General features: G+C 49.4%; 10 protein-coding genes across 10 annotated transcripts; 5 read left to right on the top strand and 5 right to left on the bottom strand.

Moving 5' to 3' along the window:
- Positions 1–78: 78 nt before the first annotated feature.
- Positions 79–690, bottom strand: Bathy03g03040 (unknown protein; the record flags this gene model as incomplete). The annotated part of the gene is made up of 1 exon (XM_007514116.1): positions 79–690. The coding sequence occupies one exon, from the start codon at positions 688–690 to the stop codon at positions 79–81; it is 612 nt and encodes a 203-aa protein (XP_007514178.1).
- A 118-nt stretch (positions 691–808) lies between these two features.
- Bathy03g03050 (predicted protein) lies at positions 809–1,438 on the top strand (the record flags this gene model as incomplete). The annotated part of the gene is made up of 1 exon (XM_007514145.1): positions 809–1,438. The coding sequence occupies one exon, from the start codon at positions 809–811 to the stop codon at positions 1,436–1,438; it is 630 nt and encodes a 209-aa protein (XP_007514207.1).
- A 64-nt stretch (positions 1,439–1,502) lies between these two features.
- On the bottom strand, positions 1,503–2,603 carry Bathy03g03060 (putative cell division inhibitor; the record flags this gene model as incomplete). The annotated part of the gene is made up of 1 exon (XM_007513873.1): positions 1,503–2,603. One exon carries the CDS (start codon positions 2,601–2,603, stop codon positions 1,503–1,505), a length of 1,101 nt encoding a protein of 366 aa, XP_007513935.1.
- Positions 2,604–2,804: 201 nt separating this feature from the next.
- On the bottom strand, positions 2,805–5,315 carry Bathy03g03070 (predicted protein; the record flags this gene model as incomplete). Its single annotated transcript, XM_007514016.1, has 1 exon — positions 2,805–5,315. One exon carries the CDS (start codon positions 5,313–5,315, stop codon positions 2,805–2,807), a length of 2,511 nt encoding a protein of 836 aa, XP_007514078.1.
- An 839-nt stretch (positions 5,316–6,154) lies between these two features.
- Positions 6,155–7,780, top strand: Bathy03g03080 (predicted protein; the record flags this gene model as incomplete). Its single annotated transcript, XM_007514012.1, has 1 exon — positions 6,155–7,780. The coding sequence occupies one exon, from the start codon at positions 6,155–6,157 to the stop codon at positions 7,778–7,780; it is 1,626 nt and encodes a 541-aa protein (XP_007514074.1).
- A 79-nt stretch (positions 7,781–7,859) lies between these two features.
- Bathy03g03090 (predicted protein) lies at positions 7,860–8,792 on the bottom strand (the record flags this gene model as incomplete). The annotated part of the gene is made up of 1 exon (XM_007514275.1): positions 7,860–8,792. The coding sequence occupies one exon, from the start codon at positions 8,790–8,792 to the stop codon at positions 7,860–7,862; it is 933 nt and encodes a 310-aa protein (XP_007514337.1).
- A 294-nt stretch (positions 8,793–9,086) lies between these two features.
- Positions 9,087–11,285, bottom strand: Bathy03g03100 (unknown protein; the record flags this gene model as incomplete). Its single annotated transcript, XM_007514006.1, has 1 exon — positions 9,087–11,285. One exon carries the CDS (start codon positions 11,283–11,285, stop codon positions 9,087–9,089), a length of 2,199 nt encoding a protein of 732 aa, XP_007514068.1.
- An 806-nt stretch (positions 11,286–12,091) lies between these two features.
- Positions 12,092–14,050, top strand: Bathy03g03110 (predicted protein; the record flags this gene model as incomplete). The annotated part of the gene is made up of 1 exon (XM_007514141.1): positions 12,092–14,050. One exon carries the CDS (start codon positions 12,092–12,094, stop codon positions 14,048–14,050), a length of 1,959 nt encoding a protein of 652 aa, XP_007514203.1.
- Positions 14,051–14,254: 204 nt separating this feature from the next.
- On the top strand, positions 14,255–14,452 carry Bathy03g03120 (unknown protein; the record flags this gene model as incomplete). Its single annotated transcript, XM_007514193.1, has 1 exon — positions 14,255–14,452. The coding sequence occupies one exon, from the start codon at positions 14,255–14,257 to the stop codon at positions 14,450–14,452; it is 198 nt and encodes a 65-aa protein (XP_007514255.1).
- A 137-nt stretch (positions 14,453–14,589) lies between these two features.
- Bathy03g03130 (predicted protein) lies at positions 14,590–16,506 on the top strand (the record flags this gene model as incomplete). Its single annotated transcript, XM_007513910.1, has 1 exon — positions 14,590–16,506. The coding sequence occupies one exon, from the start codon at positions 14,590–14,592 to the stop codon at positions 16,504–16,506; it is 1,917 nt and encodes a 638-aa protein (XP_007513972.1).
- Positions 16,507–16,649: the final 143 nt, after the last annotated feature.

Raw genomic sequence — 16,649 nt, forward strand, 5'->3', positions numbered from 1 at the left:
AACTTGAATAATACACATCACACGAATACATTCTAATAAATACTAAACTATCGCGCGCAGCACTCTACTTCTTCTACATCACGGCAATAACAACCACGATCGAAACGCCACGATGCACCAATCGATGCACCCCAACATCGCCGTAAACACACACAAACCGACTAAAATGACCATCGCGTTCCCGCACACGTCTCGCCCGGTTTGCTTGCTCAAAAGCACCGCATCGGGCCATTTCAAAAGTGGCGCCGCGTTTTTCGCGTTTTGCACTTGTTTCTCTACCCAACCGATGCATTTTTTTATACACCACAACATGCCAGTGCCTTCGTTGTTTGCATTCGTCTCGTCGTCGTTGACGTACTCACCGTTACCACCCGACGATGTTCCTTCAAAACTCCTCGGGGAAATCATCGTCGGGAAAGAAGACCTTCGTCGGAACAAAATTCTCGTCGGTGATGGTGGTGTTACTGTTCGCCCGTTTTTGTCTCCTCCTCCTCCGCGAGTCGCAGTACACCGAACGATGTCGTGTCGTCGTCGTCTCCCGCTTTGTCTCGACGACAGCGACGGTTGGAGAACCCCGAGAGCAAGAGCAGCGCGCGTCATGTGATGTGCGTTTTTGGAAACACCTTTAGGGGAAATTGAAATGACGAAAGAAAGCGTCAAACGCCTCACAAGAAACATGTCTTCATCCATCGCGCCTCGAGCATCGGTACAGTTCTTCCGCCACCAAAGCGCGAGGAAAAGAACCAGGAGGAGGATGGGAACTTTCGTTTCTTCTTCGTTCAGTCCGTTCCAAACGAAACTGGGGGCAATGGTGTACGATTCTGGGTACCGACAGTTGTTCCGCCTGTTGGGATATCCCGGGTGCGAGAAAGAGGCGGAGGAAGTGGTGTCCATCTTAGCGAGCGAGAACGAACGAGCGATGCAGTTATTGGACGTGTCGTGCGGTCCCGGCGTGGTGACGAAAAGTATCATCTCCTCGAAGATGTTTGCGAAAGTTTACGCGCTCGATTTTTACGAGAGCATGTGCGAACGAGCGAAAGAAACGTTCGAGAGAGAGTGCACCACTGGGAACAACAACAGTTACGAAGTCGTGCGAGGAGACGTGTCGGATTTACCGTTCGCGAACGAAACGTTCGAAAAAGTGTCCTCGACGGCTGGAATGCACTGTTGGCCAAACCCAGTGAAAGGAATGAAAGAAATCAAAAGGGTGTTGAAACCGTCCGCGAGGAGCGACGAAGACGATTGGGGCGTTTTGTTCAGCACGGTCGTGTTGCCGCGGAAAGGCAACGAGACGAGAGAGACGTACAAATGGGAGACGAATAAGCCGTTTTTGGATCGCGAGGCGGTTTTGGATATCGTGAGAGAGAGCGGGTTCGACGAATACGAAGTCGTGATGGAAGATAAGGCGTATATACTCGTCAAAGCGCGGTACTTTTAGGAGGTAGAAACTAGTTTATGAAGAGAATGTATTTTAGACAGACACACGCGCGGCGCGAAAATTATTATTCGTTGACAATCTCATTCAAAGCGTCGGTAATCGTTTCGTACTCGAATCGATATCCTTCTCTCAAGAGCTCCTTTGGCAACACTTTCTGTCCTTGCAACACTAACGAGCTCCCTTCTCCTAAAAGCGCTTGCAACGCGAAATCTGGAACCGGCATCCAACTCGGTCTCCCTAACTCCTTCCCTAACGAGTTGGTCAAATCCCTCATTTTCACCGGAAACGGCGCAGTCGCGTTTATCGCGCCTTTCAATTCTTCGTTCACTAAACTCTCCCTAATAATCTTCACCGCATCTTTCCTGTGAATCCACGAAAACCACTGACCACCGTCACCAATCGGACCTCCCATGAAGAGCTGAAAAGTAGGCAACATCTTCCCCAACGCGCCTCCGTCTCTATCTAAAACAATCCCCAACCTCACAAACACGACTCTCGTCTCGCCGTTCGTCATCTCCTCCGCCTTCTTCGCCGCCTTCTCCCACGCTCGACACACGCTCGATAAGTAATCCTTCCCCGAGTTGCTCGACTCATCGAACGTCTCCTCGTCGCTCGTCCCGTAATACCCAATCGCGCTCGCGGTCACCAAAACCTTCGGCCGTTTACTTTCCTCCTTCACGTTCGCTATCGCCGAAACCACCGCCTCGGTCGCTTTCACTCGGCTGTTCATGATTTCTTTCTTCACGTTCTCGTCCCATCGCGTACTGATTGGTTCTCCGGCTAAATTGACCACGTGCGTGGATCCTTTAATCCCTAACGGCCATTTCGTCGGTTCGATTAAGAGTAGCGTTCCTTTCGGTAACGTTTCCGGTTTCAATTTTTTCTTCGCCTGTTTTATCGACCGAGTGAGCACTCGCACCTCGTGTCCGTCTTTCAGTAAACTTTCCACCAGTTTCGTGCCGACGAACCCAGTCGCGCCGGTTATGCTGACCACCATTTTGTTCTCTGATTCTTCTTCTTTATCGTCCTTCGCCTTTGCGTCGCTAAACGACGCGACCAAAACACCACCCTTGAGTCTTCTCGTGCCTCTCGTTCGCCTCGACGACACGTGAGACGAGGACGACGAAGAATCAACAAAAGAAGAAGAAAACGAAGGAGAAGACATCGAAGAACAACCCCGCGCAAAGCTCATCATCGCTCTTGCTGTTATTCTAAACGACGACGACAAAAGAGAGAGAGAGAGAGAGAGAAAACCCGGGCGCAGAAGTGAAGAGTGCGGGGTGTTTTGGAGAAATTTGTGATGTGATGTGAAACTTAATTGTGTAAACTTTTTCTCTCGATTTTTTCTCTCTGCTGCTGCTCCTTTTCATCGAGCGCTCGCCGACGGATGCCGATCAAAACCGCCGTTGCCATTTTTGATGTTGCCGTATTTCGCAAAGAAACCACCATCATCGTCGGCAGTCGGACGGTTTAAATCGATTTCGTCGTTTTCGGAGGAAGAGGAGGATCCGACAGAAAACGATTTCAACCACGCGTGCCGCAACGCGTCGTCCGGGGTCAGCCTCTCCTCCGGGTCCCACTCGAAACACCTTTGTAAAAACTGCGCGAACTTTATCGAGCACCCTCGCCCGAGCGCTTTTTTGAGGCCTTCGGCGGCGAGTTTACGACGCGAGGCTTTTTCGCGCGCGGTTTCGAAGGGTAAGAATAAAGAGGACGACCCCGAGGACGGCGCCGCCGGGGCGGTTGTTTTTGAGGTGGTTGTTTCGAAGTCGTCTTCGTCTTCGTCTCGGTGTTGATGATGATGTTCGTTTTCATTTTCTTCGCCGTCGAAGACATCGGTTTCGACGGGATCGTTCGCGCGATCGGCGAGAAGTCGGCGGCTTTTAACGCCCTTTTTCGTTTTCATCGGCGTGGTTGGGACGACGCGCGAAAGCGAGGCGCGCGCGTGGGAGTCGTGTTTTTTCATGCTGTTCTTCGTTAATTCGTCGTCAAAGTCCGAGTCGGACGACGTCTTTCTAGATTCCTCTTCGCGTCTGAGTTTGTTAAGAAATGCGCTCGACGGTGCGCCCAAGGTTTCTTTTGCCAATTCCAATTGTTCGGCTTCGTCCGTCCCGGGCCAAATCGGCGAACCTCGTTTGAGTTCGGCTAAAACACACGCGAATGACCACATATCGATGGATTGGTCGTATTCGCGGTCGCGAAGCATGACTTCTGGTGCGCGATAGAATCGAGATTGGACGTACGGGTAGATGCGCGGGACGTGGGCGAAGCACGAGGAGCCGAAATCGATGAGTTTGACGCGAATGTTGTTCCCGTTGCCGGCGTCGTATTTTTGAGTCGAAGAAGTGAAACCAGCGCGCGCGGTGGAAGGGTAAGATGATACCTTTGAGAGCGGATTTACCGACACCGTTTCGCTCCTTCTTTCGAGTAAAATATTCTCTGGCTTAACGTCGCAATGGATAATGCCGAGCGATTTGAGAAAGGACAGCGCTCGAGCGAGCTGTTTGGCGACGGTTTTGCACACGCGTTCCGAGGCGCCGGTGAAGCGCTGATCTACCATCCACTCGTACAAATTGCATTGCAACAACTCGAACACGATGCAAGCGTGCGTTCGAAAGTTGAAATGTTCAATAGCTCGAACGACGCACTCCGCGTTTCGTTTCATTCGCGCTCTTTCTCTTTTTTCTTCTCTTTCTTTTTCTTCTTCGTCCTCTGCGAGACCGATTCGAGCGGATTCAATCGCTTCGAGCACGGCGAGTTCCGTCCTTGCTTGAATGCGATACTCTTCTTTGTTCTTGATTATTTTTATCGCCACCGAACGCTTTTGTCCGGTATTTTCGTCGTGTGAACGCACGTCGTGGTCGACGCACTTCACCACGCGACCAAACGTGCCGGATCCGAGCGTCTCTTTCACCTCGAAGCGAAAGGCGAGATGGTCGCCCGGGCGCGCTCGATAATCGCCTTTGGAATCCGTACGACTCGTGGTACTCTTTATCGAGGATGTTTTCCTTTTCGTCGACTTCGATTGCTGTTGCGCAAACGCAGTGATTGCGCTGAGTCCTCCACTTCCTGTCGTTTTCTGCGTTTTCGGTTTGCTTCGTGGCGGAGGTAAATAAAACACGCGAAAGTCGTTCGTTTCGTCGTTTACGCGCGCGTCTAAATCCCGCACGTCTTCCTCTTCCAATCGCTCTTTGTGAAAGCGTAGCGCGTGATTCGCCGACATCGACTCGCGTATGACTTTAGCCTCCATCGTTTCCTTTCCATCGATGATAATAACCGGAGCATCTTTAATGGTATCCTTGCCCGATGATGGTTTCTCGAAAAGTAGTAAAGCGTCTTCTTCTACTTCTTCTTTGGCGGCGGCGGCGATAGTTTCTCGATTGTTTGACTTTGACGACGAAAAGCTTTTTTCGAGTTGATGGATTGCCCCGGCGATGACGTTCATATTCGCGTACTTCTCGTGCTCTCTTGTGGTTTCTCTCGCGGTTACCGCCGCCGTCGTCGTCGTCGTTCTCTTCGCGATTTTCCTATTCTTCCCGTCTCCCTCCTCTTTCTTTCGCGCGGTCTCATTTACGCTACCTTTCCCTCTACCTCTCGCCGATTGCGGCGGCTTTCTCGGCGTCATCGCTGGAAACAACTTTTCCGATGGACGACGATCCCTTTCAATCCTTTTTTCTTCCCTGTCTTTGACTTCACTCGCCTTCGTCTTCTTCATCTTTCTCGCCCCGTTCTCCTTCTCTTCGCCTTCTCTCGCCTCCACATCCTTCGTCGTCGTCTTCGTCGTCTCCTTCTTCTCCCTCGCGCCTCCTCCTCTCGCCGATGCCAACACCTCCGTTTTCCTTTGCAACTCCTTCTGCGCCTCTCGCGCGCGTTTCATCGCGAATTCGATAGAGCTCCTCTGACTCCTCCGCTCAGGCGATGGGGAGATATTTTTTCTTTGACTCCTTTGACTCTCAAAATAATCCACCACCTGTTCCGTTGGCGCTCGTTTTCCTCGCACTTCCTCCGCGATAAACGCGAAGATTCTTTCACTCGTCTCACCACCACCTCCTCCACCACCTCCTCCTCCTCCTTTTCTTCCGTCTCTTTGCAGCGCGACTCGCGTAATCTTTCCAACAGAGATGAGATGAGATGAGATGAGATGAGATGCGCTTTTTTTTTTCTCGCAAAGGAAAAAAAAACGTTTCTCTCAATAATACAACGGAAGTTCTTCGCGCTTTCTTTTTTGCTCTCTCTCTGTCTCTCTTTCTCTCTCTCTCTCTCTCTCTCTCTCTTTGTGCACGTAATTTTTGAGGGGAGGAGAGAGAGAGACTGCTTTTCTGCCGCTGTTCTTTTGCAGTCGTCGTCGTCTCTTTCGCGCGGCTGCGTCCTCGCGTGTCTCTGCTCTTTCTCTTTTCTTTCGTTGTCTGTCTGCGCGTGTATCTTTTAAAAGAAAGTGAAGAAGAGAAAAAAGGACGAAAGAGGAAAAAAAAGACAAAAAAAAGACGGACCTTTTTTTCTTTCTCTGAATCAAATTTTTCTACACAACACACTACGCGAATACGAAGAAGACGAGCGAGAGGAGCACTGCTACTGCGACTACTACTTTTACAGAGAACGCGCAGAAAGACTTCAGACGGGCAGATATTTTCTTCTTTTCCTCGCGTATGCGATATTTAGTCGCAGAGAGAAGAGAAAGGAGAGAACGTTTTAAGAGCGACTTCTTGGGGAAAAAAGATGGAAGAGGGACATCGACATCATCAACGAGACCGTGTAAACGACGAGGACGACGATGAACGCGAGGAAGAAGAAGAAGAGAGGACAGGAGGGAGAGGGAGGAGTAAGTTTAATCTCTTTGCGTTCGATCGCGGAGGAGAAGAGGAGAAAAATGAAATCACCGCCCAAAACGCAGACTTGGTCAATCGAGTTGCGTTGGTCACCGGGTGCACCTCGGGGATTGGAAAACAGGTGGTTTTGGATTTAGCGTTAGCCGGGGCGAAAGTCGTGTTTGGATGCCGAAATTTGAAGAAAGCGGGAGAGGTGAAACGGGAGATGATGGAGAAGTTTCCGCACTTAGATTTGGTGGTGATGGAGGGAGTGGCGTTGGATGTATCGAGCGGAGAATCCATCGCGAAGTTTGCGCAACGTTTTAACGAGACGATTGGCGAGTTGGACGTGTTGGTGAATAACGCCGGCGTGGCCTCGGAGAAAGGGTACGAGAGAGAAACTGGTGTGAGTAAATTAGTGTGGACGAACTTTTTGGGGCCGGCGGTGTTGATGCTGTCGTTGAACGAGAGTTTCCAACGCGCGATTGGTCGGCGGCAGTTTGCGAATTGCGTCTTCGTCGCTTCGGTGTGTCATCGCTTCGGGAAGATCGAAGGCGCGGATATGTGCAACAAGTTTTTATACAACGAGAAGTTCGGGTCGTATTCGGATACAAAGCTGGCGTGCGTGGCGTTTGCAAACGAGGTGGAGTATCGATGGGGGGCGAGAGGAGTGCGGTGTTCTAGCGTGGATCCCGGCGCGGTGAGAACGCCTATTTTCAGCAGCGTGAGGTTGTTGCGGTTTTTACCGTTGGCGTGTTTGAGGAGGATGTGTTACGCGCCCGCTGAGGATGGCGCGAGAGCGGTGACGATAGCAGCTTTAAATCCGTTTGCGCCTCAGAACGCGAGTTTGAACGCGACGCCGCAGATGCGAAGGATGGATCAAGGAGCGAGGCATTTCAGTCGAGGGTTGTTCGCCGGTAGGTTCGTGCAGAAGTACGGACCGGGGAAATTCCCGTCGTCGGTTGAGGTACGTAACAGTGATGGTGATGACAGCACGCCGCAATCCCTGGATGCCTTTTTTCTCAATCTGCGAAGATTTCGTTGGCACGTGCACGCGTTTTTTTTCGCGATTGGCGTCATTGCGATTTCCTTAGTCGATTGGCCGTTGCGTAAATTTTTCAAAGGACAAAAATTTGACGGCACGAAAGTGGTCGAGTCCTCCGAAGCATCTTACGATCCGGTTTTAGGCACGGAACTGTGGGAAATCGCGAAAGAATTTAGCGGCGTCGTTGAGCCGGCATATGGCGAACGGTTCACCTCCAACGATATGTTCTCCGAGGAATTTCTCGAACAGTTGTTTCCGAACGAGTTGAGCATGGAAGAACATTTGAAAATTATGGAGGAAACGGCGACGAATCTCGGGATTGAAATGAAACATATTGATGCGACGAAGTTAAGGAAAAAGGACAAGGGGGATAGCGATGCGAACGACGGCAGCGATAGCGATGGTAAATCCATTAAAACGAAAAAGAAGAAACATAAGCGAAGCGGGAGTTTCTTTCGGCGGTCGCAAGAGAATTTAACGAAAATAGACTAGACTCATAGAGAAGGTACAGGGTGCGTTGTGTGTCTATAAGTACCTACAACGCGCGTTATGAATAAACCTTATGCTAAAACTAAGCGCTCTGTTCCAACCCACCCTTTTCGGCCAAACACTTCAACATTTCAAAAATAAAGGGGATGTAATTGTGTTTCCTCCTAATGTTCTCGTCTCTCCAAATTTCCTTCCGTTTCATTTCATCTTCAATCTCGTCCGTCAACTTCACGATACTCTCGTTATCTCCACGTTCAGCGGCCTCTCGTAACTCTCGTCTAAACACGCTCTCCTTCTCGTTCGTTACTGCCAACAAGTTGAAGCTAATCTCATCCGAGGCGTATTTCTGTATGCGCTCTTCAATCGCTGGAACCGCTACTTCGTGCCAATTTTCCTTCGAACATTCTCCGTACGCCACTGGTTTCGGTTTCAGACCGTCTAATTCCCACATGCGTCCACCGTGATGAACAAATGCGACGAAATGGTACACCTCGTCGCCGTTCTTCGCCGCTCGCTTCCCTTCGTCTACAATCGGCTCCGGTCTCGCGAACGCGTTGTGCGCCGCTCGAATCTTCTCGCTGTTCGATAACGCCAACCCTTTCAACTCCGGTGGAAAATCTGCGGTGAACTGTTTAAGCTCTGTGAGCGTCTCACCGATTGTTTGCTCTCGTTCTTTTCCTTCCGCGTCTTTGCTTCCTCCGTCTTCGTTCCCGAACGTTTCCACGTTCAACAACACCCCTAAAATCGCTTGCGTCGCGCACGCGTTCGTAATCACTTGACTCGCGAAAAATAAACTCTCCGGCGCGTCCACGTTTTCCACCGCTAACGCGCTCGTCGCGTCTATATCCGTTCTGTATTTGAACAAGAAGATTAATCCGTGCAAGTGGAAGCGGCGGTTGAGCGATTCGAGATTCGAGAGGTCCCAAAGTTCTTCCACTTGGACGCCTTTGACGCCGATTTGTTCGACGAGGGAGGTGAACACGGCCGGGTCGGATTCAATCGTCGTCCACTCCATATTTGTCCTCGTTCGCGCGTAGTAATGTTCTCGCTCGCTTTTTCAAGTACTGGATGACGAAGAACCCAACCGTGTGGAATGTTTTGTTTTGCGTATTCAAATGTGTTTGTATTTGTAAGGATTTCTTGTACACGAGTGAGAAATTCGCTTTAAACGTCTAACGAACGCCACTCGTCGTCATCGAATAGATGATCAAAAAAGTATTCATTAATGTACATTACAAATGGATGTCTCGTAAAACGCATCGTGTTGAAACTAAAAGGGGGACAATTATGTATAAATATATGTATAGATTTACTTCTTCTGTTGAAGTTGCGGTTGGTCTTCGCCGAACGACATGAAGAGATTCTTTCGGTCGTCGCTGGAGATGTATTGCTGGAGCTCGTCGATGCCTTGCGGCATCAGCGGGGACTCTTTGAACGAAAAAGCTCCGACTGGGCCTCCTTTTAACGGAGATTTGTTCGAATTTGGCGTGAGCTTTTCCGCGGAATCGTTCGGGACTTCAACCGGGTCTCGCGAGCGGCCTCGGCGTTGTACGTCAGATATCGAGAAGGAAGAATCGACGTTGGTATTCTTCTTGTTTTTGTTGTTTTCTGTGTATTCTTCTTCGTCTTCCTCTTCCTCGTCGGAAGAGACATCGTCCTTCTCTTCGTCCACGTCCACGTCTACGCCAAACTTGGAGCCAATCGATAATAAACCGTTCTTTTGCCTATCCATGATGTCTTTAATGAACTCTCGTTGGCGTTGCGATTTCAATTCAAGTTCAATTTCGCGCTGTCGAATTTCTTTTTGTTGGCGTTCGACTTCTTTTGCACTCTCGACGAGCGTATACTCGCGTTTCTTGTCCATCTCATCGCGCGTATGCAAACGTTCTTCGAGCAAATCGTTGACGCGTTGCAACTCTTTCAAATCGTTCACGGCGTTTTCCAAAGCCGTCTTGGCATCGCCCAATTCGACATTTACCTCGTCTATCTTCACGAGCACTTCTTCCGGACCGGTGTATCCGTAACCGCCAAACGAGGCTTGTTTCTCTCCCGAGCGAAGCGCTCGAGTTTCTTCTAACAATTCTCGGTGGGTATGATTCAACGCGAGAAGCGAGTCCTCGAAATCTCTCGATCGGCGATCACACAATTTCGCATACTCTTCCGCCGTTCTCGCCTCCTCCAACGCTAAGTTGTATTTTAAACGCACGTCTTCGTCCGATAAATACATGACGTTTTGGTCGAGACCGACGAACGCGTCTACGGCGCCTCGGCGAACGGCGGTAAGTTTGTCTTGCAACGCTTTGTACTTCCCGCTCGCCGCGCCGCATCGCGTGGTGAGCTCTTTGTTCGATTCCGTCAAATCGTTGCACAAGACTTCAAACTCTTCGAGCTTGACGTCTCTGGCCACGATCGCAGCCGCGTGCTCCTTGGCCAATTTATCGAGAAACTCCGAGTGATTCGCTTCCATCTTTGCTTTTTCAATCAACAAATCGTCGTATTTCTTCTTCTCTTCTCTCAAAAACGCCGTCTCTTCCATTTGTTCGTTCACAATCGTCAACTTCTCCTCGCACTCTTTCGTCAACTTGTCGCACTTTTTCTCCTTTTCCTCGCACGTCTTCTTCACGTCGTACAGCTCTTCGGAAAGTTCTTTCGTTCTTTCTTCTGTCTTTTCGTCCGCCATTTTCTCCAACTTGCGTTCGAATTCCAACGCCTGTTCTTCCACCGTTTTCTCAAACTCAATCGTTTTCTCCTCCAACAGATCTTCTGCTTTTTTCGCCCTCTCGTCCGCAAGCTCCGCCTGCGCTGTGCGTTCGTGACACAAAACTTTCGTCCGGTCGTACTCTTTCAACAACTCGTCCTTGGCTTCGTTGTCCGAAATCAACGCGTCCACGTTCTTCGCCATCTCCACGATATCCTCCTTAAACCTCTCCTCTCGTTTCTTCATCTCCGCAACTCTCTCCTCTGCTTCTTCCTCGCGCTTTTGCAACGTTAAAATCGCTTTCGCCGCTCGCTCGTGTCTCAACGTCATCTCCTCTTTCTTCGCCTCGCTTTCCTTCAGATTAATCTTCAACAAAAGCGACTCCGCGGTGATCTCTTCCAGTTGCATTTTCGCCACGCCTTTCTCGCGAATCGCCACGTTTAGCTCGTTCGTCATTCGCGAGACTTTCTCTTCCAGGATTAACACGTCCGCTTCTCTGGATTTCATCGACGGGACGTTTAAACTTTTCAACGACGACGGCGCCGCGGACGACGCGTTGTTATATTTTGCCTTGAGTTGCTCCAACATCACTCGCCCTTTCGAGATGGAATCGTCGATGACGTCTTTTCCTTCGAGACCACCACCATTTACACCAGAAGCTTCCGCGACTTTCTTTTCCTTGACACCGTCTGCCTCGATCGTTGTTCTCGGAATCGATGAGTCAGCATCCGCCGTCGATAAAGAAGTTAAAGAAGAAGAATCATCACCGATCGCTTGGGTATTCCCTTTGCCGAATGGTAAAAATCCCATCGTCTTTACGTTAAGTACCGCGCGATATTTTTTATCTCTTCACCCGCCACCGATATGTATGAAGCGCTTCGTTCTCACTCTCTTCTTTGGTGTCTTCTGTGTGTATTTCGAATGCGCGCAGGAAAAGCGTGCGTTGTTGTTGCGTGTGTTTGTGTGTCGTAAATTTGTTTTTTCCCTTGTACAAATGTGTCGAGATATCAATTTTTAGTGTTGAGATTTTTCTACAAAATATACGGGAAATGGGAGAAATCACCATCTTTGACGCTCTCTGGATGTACACAGAAGATACTAAAAAGAAACGATGCGCTTCTCAGTGATGTACGCGGAAGAGATCTCTCGATTCGTCTCGTTTTTTTGTGATTCTCGTTCGAATTGATATCTAAAAGAAGTCTTCAAAGTTGGCCAATGTGAGCGAATTTGATGTGTTTTCTGCGATTAAAAAAAAGAACGTTGAACGCGTTTTGAACAGTTTGCTCCTCAAAAACTTTCGACACGTGCCGCAGATTTGTACATAAAACACGGGCACACGACGCAAGGGTTAAAGGCGATTTCCGGACGAATCCTCGTTGCGTATTTTCGAGAGGAAGAGAGTAAAAGGTTTGGGAATTTCGGGTTTATTGAAGCGCGTTCGCGTCGCGAGAGAGGGATACACGCGCGCGTACATTTACGCGTAAAAATATATTCTCTGCTTTCAACGGCGAATTTGTCCTCGGTCTTGTCATCGCGATAAACTTAAATTCGTATCTTGAACGGGAGCGCGTGTAGCGAGTAACGACGCGAGGAGAAAGGAACCAAAGACGAAGAGAATGTCCGGGTCAAAGTCTCGACCACAGAAAGGGTCGTCCGTCGAGACTTCGCCGATGACTTTGTCGTCGCCGCAAATACCGATGGCGGGGTCTGTCCAACACCAAGAAAAACTCCGAGTCTGTCAAAAAGTCATCGAACAGTTATGCGAGGATTGGCCGGAGTTGAACGAGGACGGCGAGAGGAAAGCGAAAGTGCACGATTTAATATTGAGGTTACCGAGACAGTACGGGTTAGACGCGCACCATTTGGAGGATATCGAGACGCACGTTCGGTTGTTGGAACGAGCGTCGACGAAAGATGCGCCAGTCGTGCACGTCAGAGAGGTTTTAGTTGGCGGGGAGGAAGAAGAGGAAGAGGGCTCGGAAGGAGAGAGCGATACAGACATCGGAGGGAAGGAGGAGGAGGAGGACGCAAATAGAGAGGACGTGAGCATGTCGTCCGCGAACGAAGAGAGCGGACAGTCGGCGAGATATAAGTCGCAAGCGAAAGCGATATTGCAGCAAAATCATCAACAACAACAGTTGCAGCAAACGAGAGGTTTGCGAAGGCCGATATTCGGGTCTTCGTTGACGCTGAGTTCGTTTCAACCCGGGTCACCCAGCAGTCGAGGTGGAAGTATGAGTGGGAGAAGCATAGATAATAACACTAACAATAGAAATAGCGTAGAAGGGACGTATGAGATTGCGGTGTGCGGAGGGAACAAGCCGAGGACGTTGTCGAGGATATCGACGACTTTGTTTGACGTCGGGTTGAATATTGCCGAAGCGCACGTGTTTTGCACGTCGGATGGGTTTGTTTTGGACGTGTTTGTCGCGCAAGGGTGGCGTGAGAACGATGCGAAAGGGTTGGAGGCGATGTTGCAAAGCACGTTTGATCAGTTTAATTGGGGCGATGCGGTTTCGTCGAGAAAACTACAACAACAAAAAAAAAGCGGAGGCGCGGTGGATTCTGCACCGGCGCATCCGAAAAGAAAATCAGAAGATGTGAGTCAGAAGAAGAATAACGGTAGAGATAGACGCGCTTTAATCGACGATAGAAGCGTTTCGCCCATGCCTTCCGAGTGGGAAATTGATGAAAAGTTGTTGACTTATAGCGAGAAGATTGCGCAAGGCGCGTTTGGCGTTTTGTATCTCGGACAGTATTGCGGTCAAGAAGTCGCGGTGAAAGTTCTAAAGACGCCGAAAAACGAAAGTCACGACGATTTGAAGAGAGAGTTTCAGCAAGAGTTGTCGACGTTGAGGAAAGTGCACCATAAAAACGTCATTCAACTCATCGGCGCTATAACGAAAGGACCAATGTTGTGTCTCGTAACGGAGTTTATGCACGGCGGTTCGATGTTGAGTTTCTTGCACAAAAATGCGCCTTTGAAGTTGTCGCAAATCGTCAAGTACTCCACCGGCGTCACCTTAGGTCTCGATTATCTCCACAAGATCAACATCGTTCACAGAGACGTGAAAACGGCAAATCTGTTGATGGATGAAAACGACGTGGTGAAAATTGCCGATTTTGGCGTCGCGAGGGTCATGGCGAAAGACGGAGTGATGACGGCTGAAACTGGGACCTATCGATGGATGGCACCGGAAGTTATAGCGCACCAAGTGTATAATCACAAGTGCGATGTCTATTCGTTTGCGATCACGCTCTGGGAACTCGTCACCGGTGGCGATATACCGTATTCTGGATACACTCCTCTCCAAGCCGCCGTTGGCGTCGTCCAAAGAGGCATGCGTCCAACCATCCCGCAAAGTTGTCACCCGGTCCTCGCGCATACCATCCAATATTCCTGGCAAGCTGATATGAACACCCGACCGGAATTCGAGCAAATCGTGGAAATGTTGAGAGACATTAACGTCACCGACGACGGGAAAAAAGATGAAAACAACGGTTTGATGTCTCGATTCCGCTCGATGGGGTTCGCCGGAAGTAAAAAGAAGCAAAATAAAGAGTTGAAACAATAATAATAATAATAATAATAATACCATGGGGATAGATAGATAGGTAGATAGATAGATATACCCGTACCTTTGCGTTGTGTGAAATATAAAAGCATTGTGTATTGAAGCGCGTACTTTAAAAACCGACCAACGAGAGAAGGAAAAAGGACCTTAAACGGAAAAACATCTTCACATCCCTTCACAACACATCCTCTCTTTATTGTTTGGATGAACAACAACCACAATCACAAAGTGCCGGAAACCTCGTTCTTCCGAATTTTAAACTGGGAGCGGTACGTGCCGTACAACTCTAAAATCGCGCTCGTCGGGACGATCGTTTTGACTGGTGCGGTTGCAAACATCGCGCTTTCTGTTTGGGAAAACAATAAGAACATACACAAGAGAACGAAGAACAAGAACGAGTGAAGGGTGTTAAAATGCCAGAAGCTTTGTTTCGATTGGTCGATTCCAGCGGAGATGCGGTTGACTCTCACCATCGGGGGCATCATCGAAAGAGAGTAGTATCGCCGATATCCTCCCCGCACTCTTCACCGAAACGAACGATGATGATCAACAGGAATAAACAAACGCAAACGGATGCGAACAACAACAGGAAAAGAACACTCCAAAACGTGGAGAAGAAGCGAACGAAGCGGACGCGAGAAAACGTCAAGAAGTCGTACTTAACCGTCGTGCTGGCGATATTGGCGTACAGATTTTTCGTTTTTGCCGGGAACGCAATTACCGGGAACGCGAGTCAGTTAGCGGTGAATGAATTAGAAGCAAACTTGAGAGAGTTGAACGGCACCGGGTTACTCGCGCGAACGCGGATGGAGGACGCGGAGAAGCAGATTGCGAAATTAAAAGGCAAACGACGAGGGAACCGAACGCCGCAATTCGTGACGGATTTTATGAGTTTAGACGAAAAGTACGAGATTCGGTTTACTTTGAGAGACAGAACTCGACGCGGGTGTCGGAGAGCTTTAGAGACGGCGAATAGAGTCGGCATCGAGAAAGTCTCCGACGTGCCGATGAAAACGCCGAGGATGGCGTACGATTTGGTGTTTGGGACGATGAGAAAGACGTTCGTTTTGAGATCTTTTGCGGACGGACTCGAGAGCTTTTTGATAGACGTGTACGGGTCGGTGATTTTAGTGAGGCAGTTAACCGTGGATCGTTTATTGTTTGAAAAAATGAACGCGGAAGTGTACTTTGATAAAATACGCACGTCGATGAAAGAAAACAAGGAGAAAAATATGGAATCGATGTTTCATTCAACGATAGGGAAGATGATAGTACTCGCGATTGATACTTTTACAAAGGCAAAATCGAACGCGTACGCGTTTTGTGCGTACGTGGAACGGTTTGAGAACGTGGCGACGCCAGAACCGCCTTCGAAGAGGACATGCGAGAAGGAAAAGATCGCGTTGGAAACAGCCAATCGTCTCTCGCCGTTTGCGGATAGTCTCCCTGTTTTTGACCGAACGTTTGGAGCATGGACCGCAAAGTGTAGCTCGAGGTGCTCGGAAGGGTTCCAATCCAGAGTAGATTGTAACGGCGACGTTGAGTTACGTCGGTGTAAAGGGGAAGAAACCTACGGGTGCGACGGCGTGTGCGGCTCGGGCGCCAAACTCGATTGCGCCGGCGCGTGTCAAGGCGAAGCCGTCGTAGACACGTGTGGCGTGTGTGGTGGAAGTAACCGAAGTATCGGGTGCGACGGCGTGTGTTTTTCGCCTGTCGTCTTGGACGATAAAGGCATGTGTTGCTTCACCGAAGATTTAGAGGTGCACGACACAACGTTAACGAAGAAATGTTCTCGCACGCATGAAGAAGCGACGCTCGCGAAGCAAAAAAAGATGGAAGAAGAGGCGGAAGAGAAACGAAAGAGCAAACCAAACTCGTTCAAGGAACTGGTGATGCAATTTCGCGACGCGAAGACGAAACAACGCGCCGCGTACAGCAACTTTTTCCGGCTTCTCGTCGCGATTCGTATCACGTGCGAAATCGCGTCCAAAAAAGTCGGCCGCTCCATCGCTAAAGTCATGCGAGGGCACTTCAAAGCCATCCTCTTCGTCTTTAACATCTTCTTCGGGAGTTACATGCGGTCGTTCGTAGGCTTCCTGGTCATCATGCTCGTCGCCGTCGTAACCGTCGACCGTCTTTTCACTCTCGGCGTCGTCGAGCGGACTTTGGACAAATCCAAAACCGCCCAAATGCTCGCCAACCGCTCGAAGCTCAAATCCATCGAGGACATCAAAAAGCTCGAAAGAAAGCTCGAGAGCTTTAAAAAAGAGGCGAAAACAAAAATCGGAACGCTCTTCGCCGTCCTCGTCCGGATATTCGACATCGTTCTCGCCAAATCTATCGTCCTCTTCTGGAAATTGAAGAACGCGCTCGAAGAGTTTTACGACGCCACCGACCTCGCCAAAAAACGCCGACGACGAAAAAACGAACCTCCTCATTCTCCTCCTCGTTCGTAGAATAGTAATAAGCGAGCGAAAGGTCCAAAAAGACCGCCATAATGTAAGATCCGCGCGTGATTAAATCTGTGTATTTATAAATGAAATCTCAATATTTTTTACTTCTTTCCTTCTCTCAAAAAGCGCTTTTCGTCCTCACTTCT

This window comes from Bathycoccus prasinos, assembly GCF_002220235.1.
Source record: "Bathycoccus prasinos genomic : Chromosome_3".
In the NCBI taxonomy this organism is placed as follows: Eukaryota; Viridiplantae; Chlorophyta; class Mamiellophyceae; order Mamiellales; family Bathycoccaceae; genus Bathycoccus; species Bathycoccus prasinos.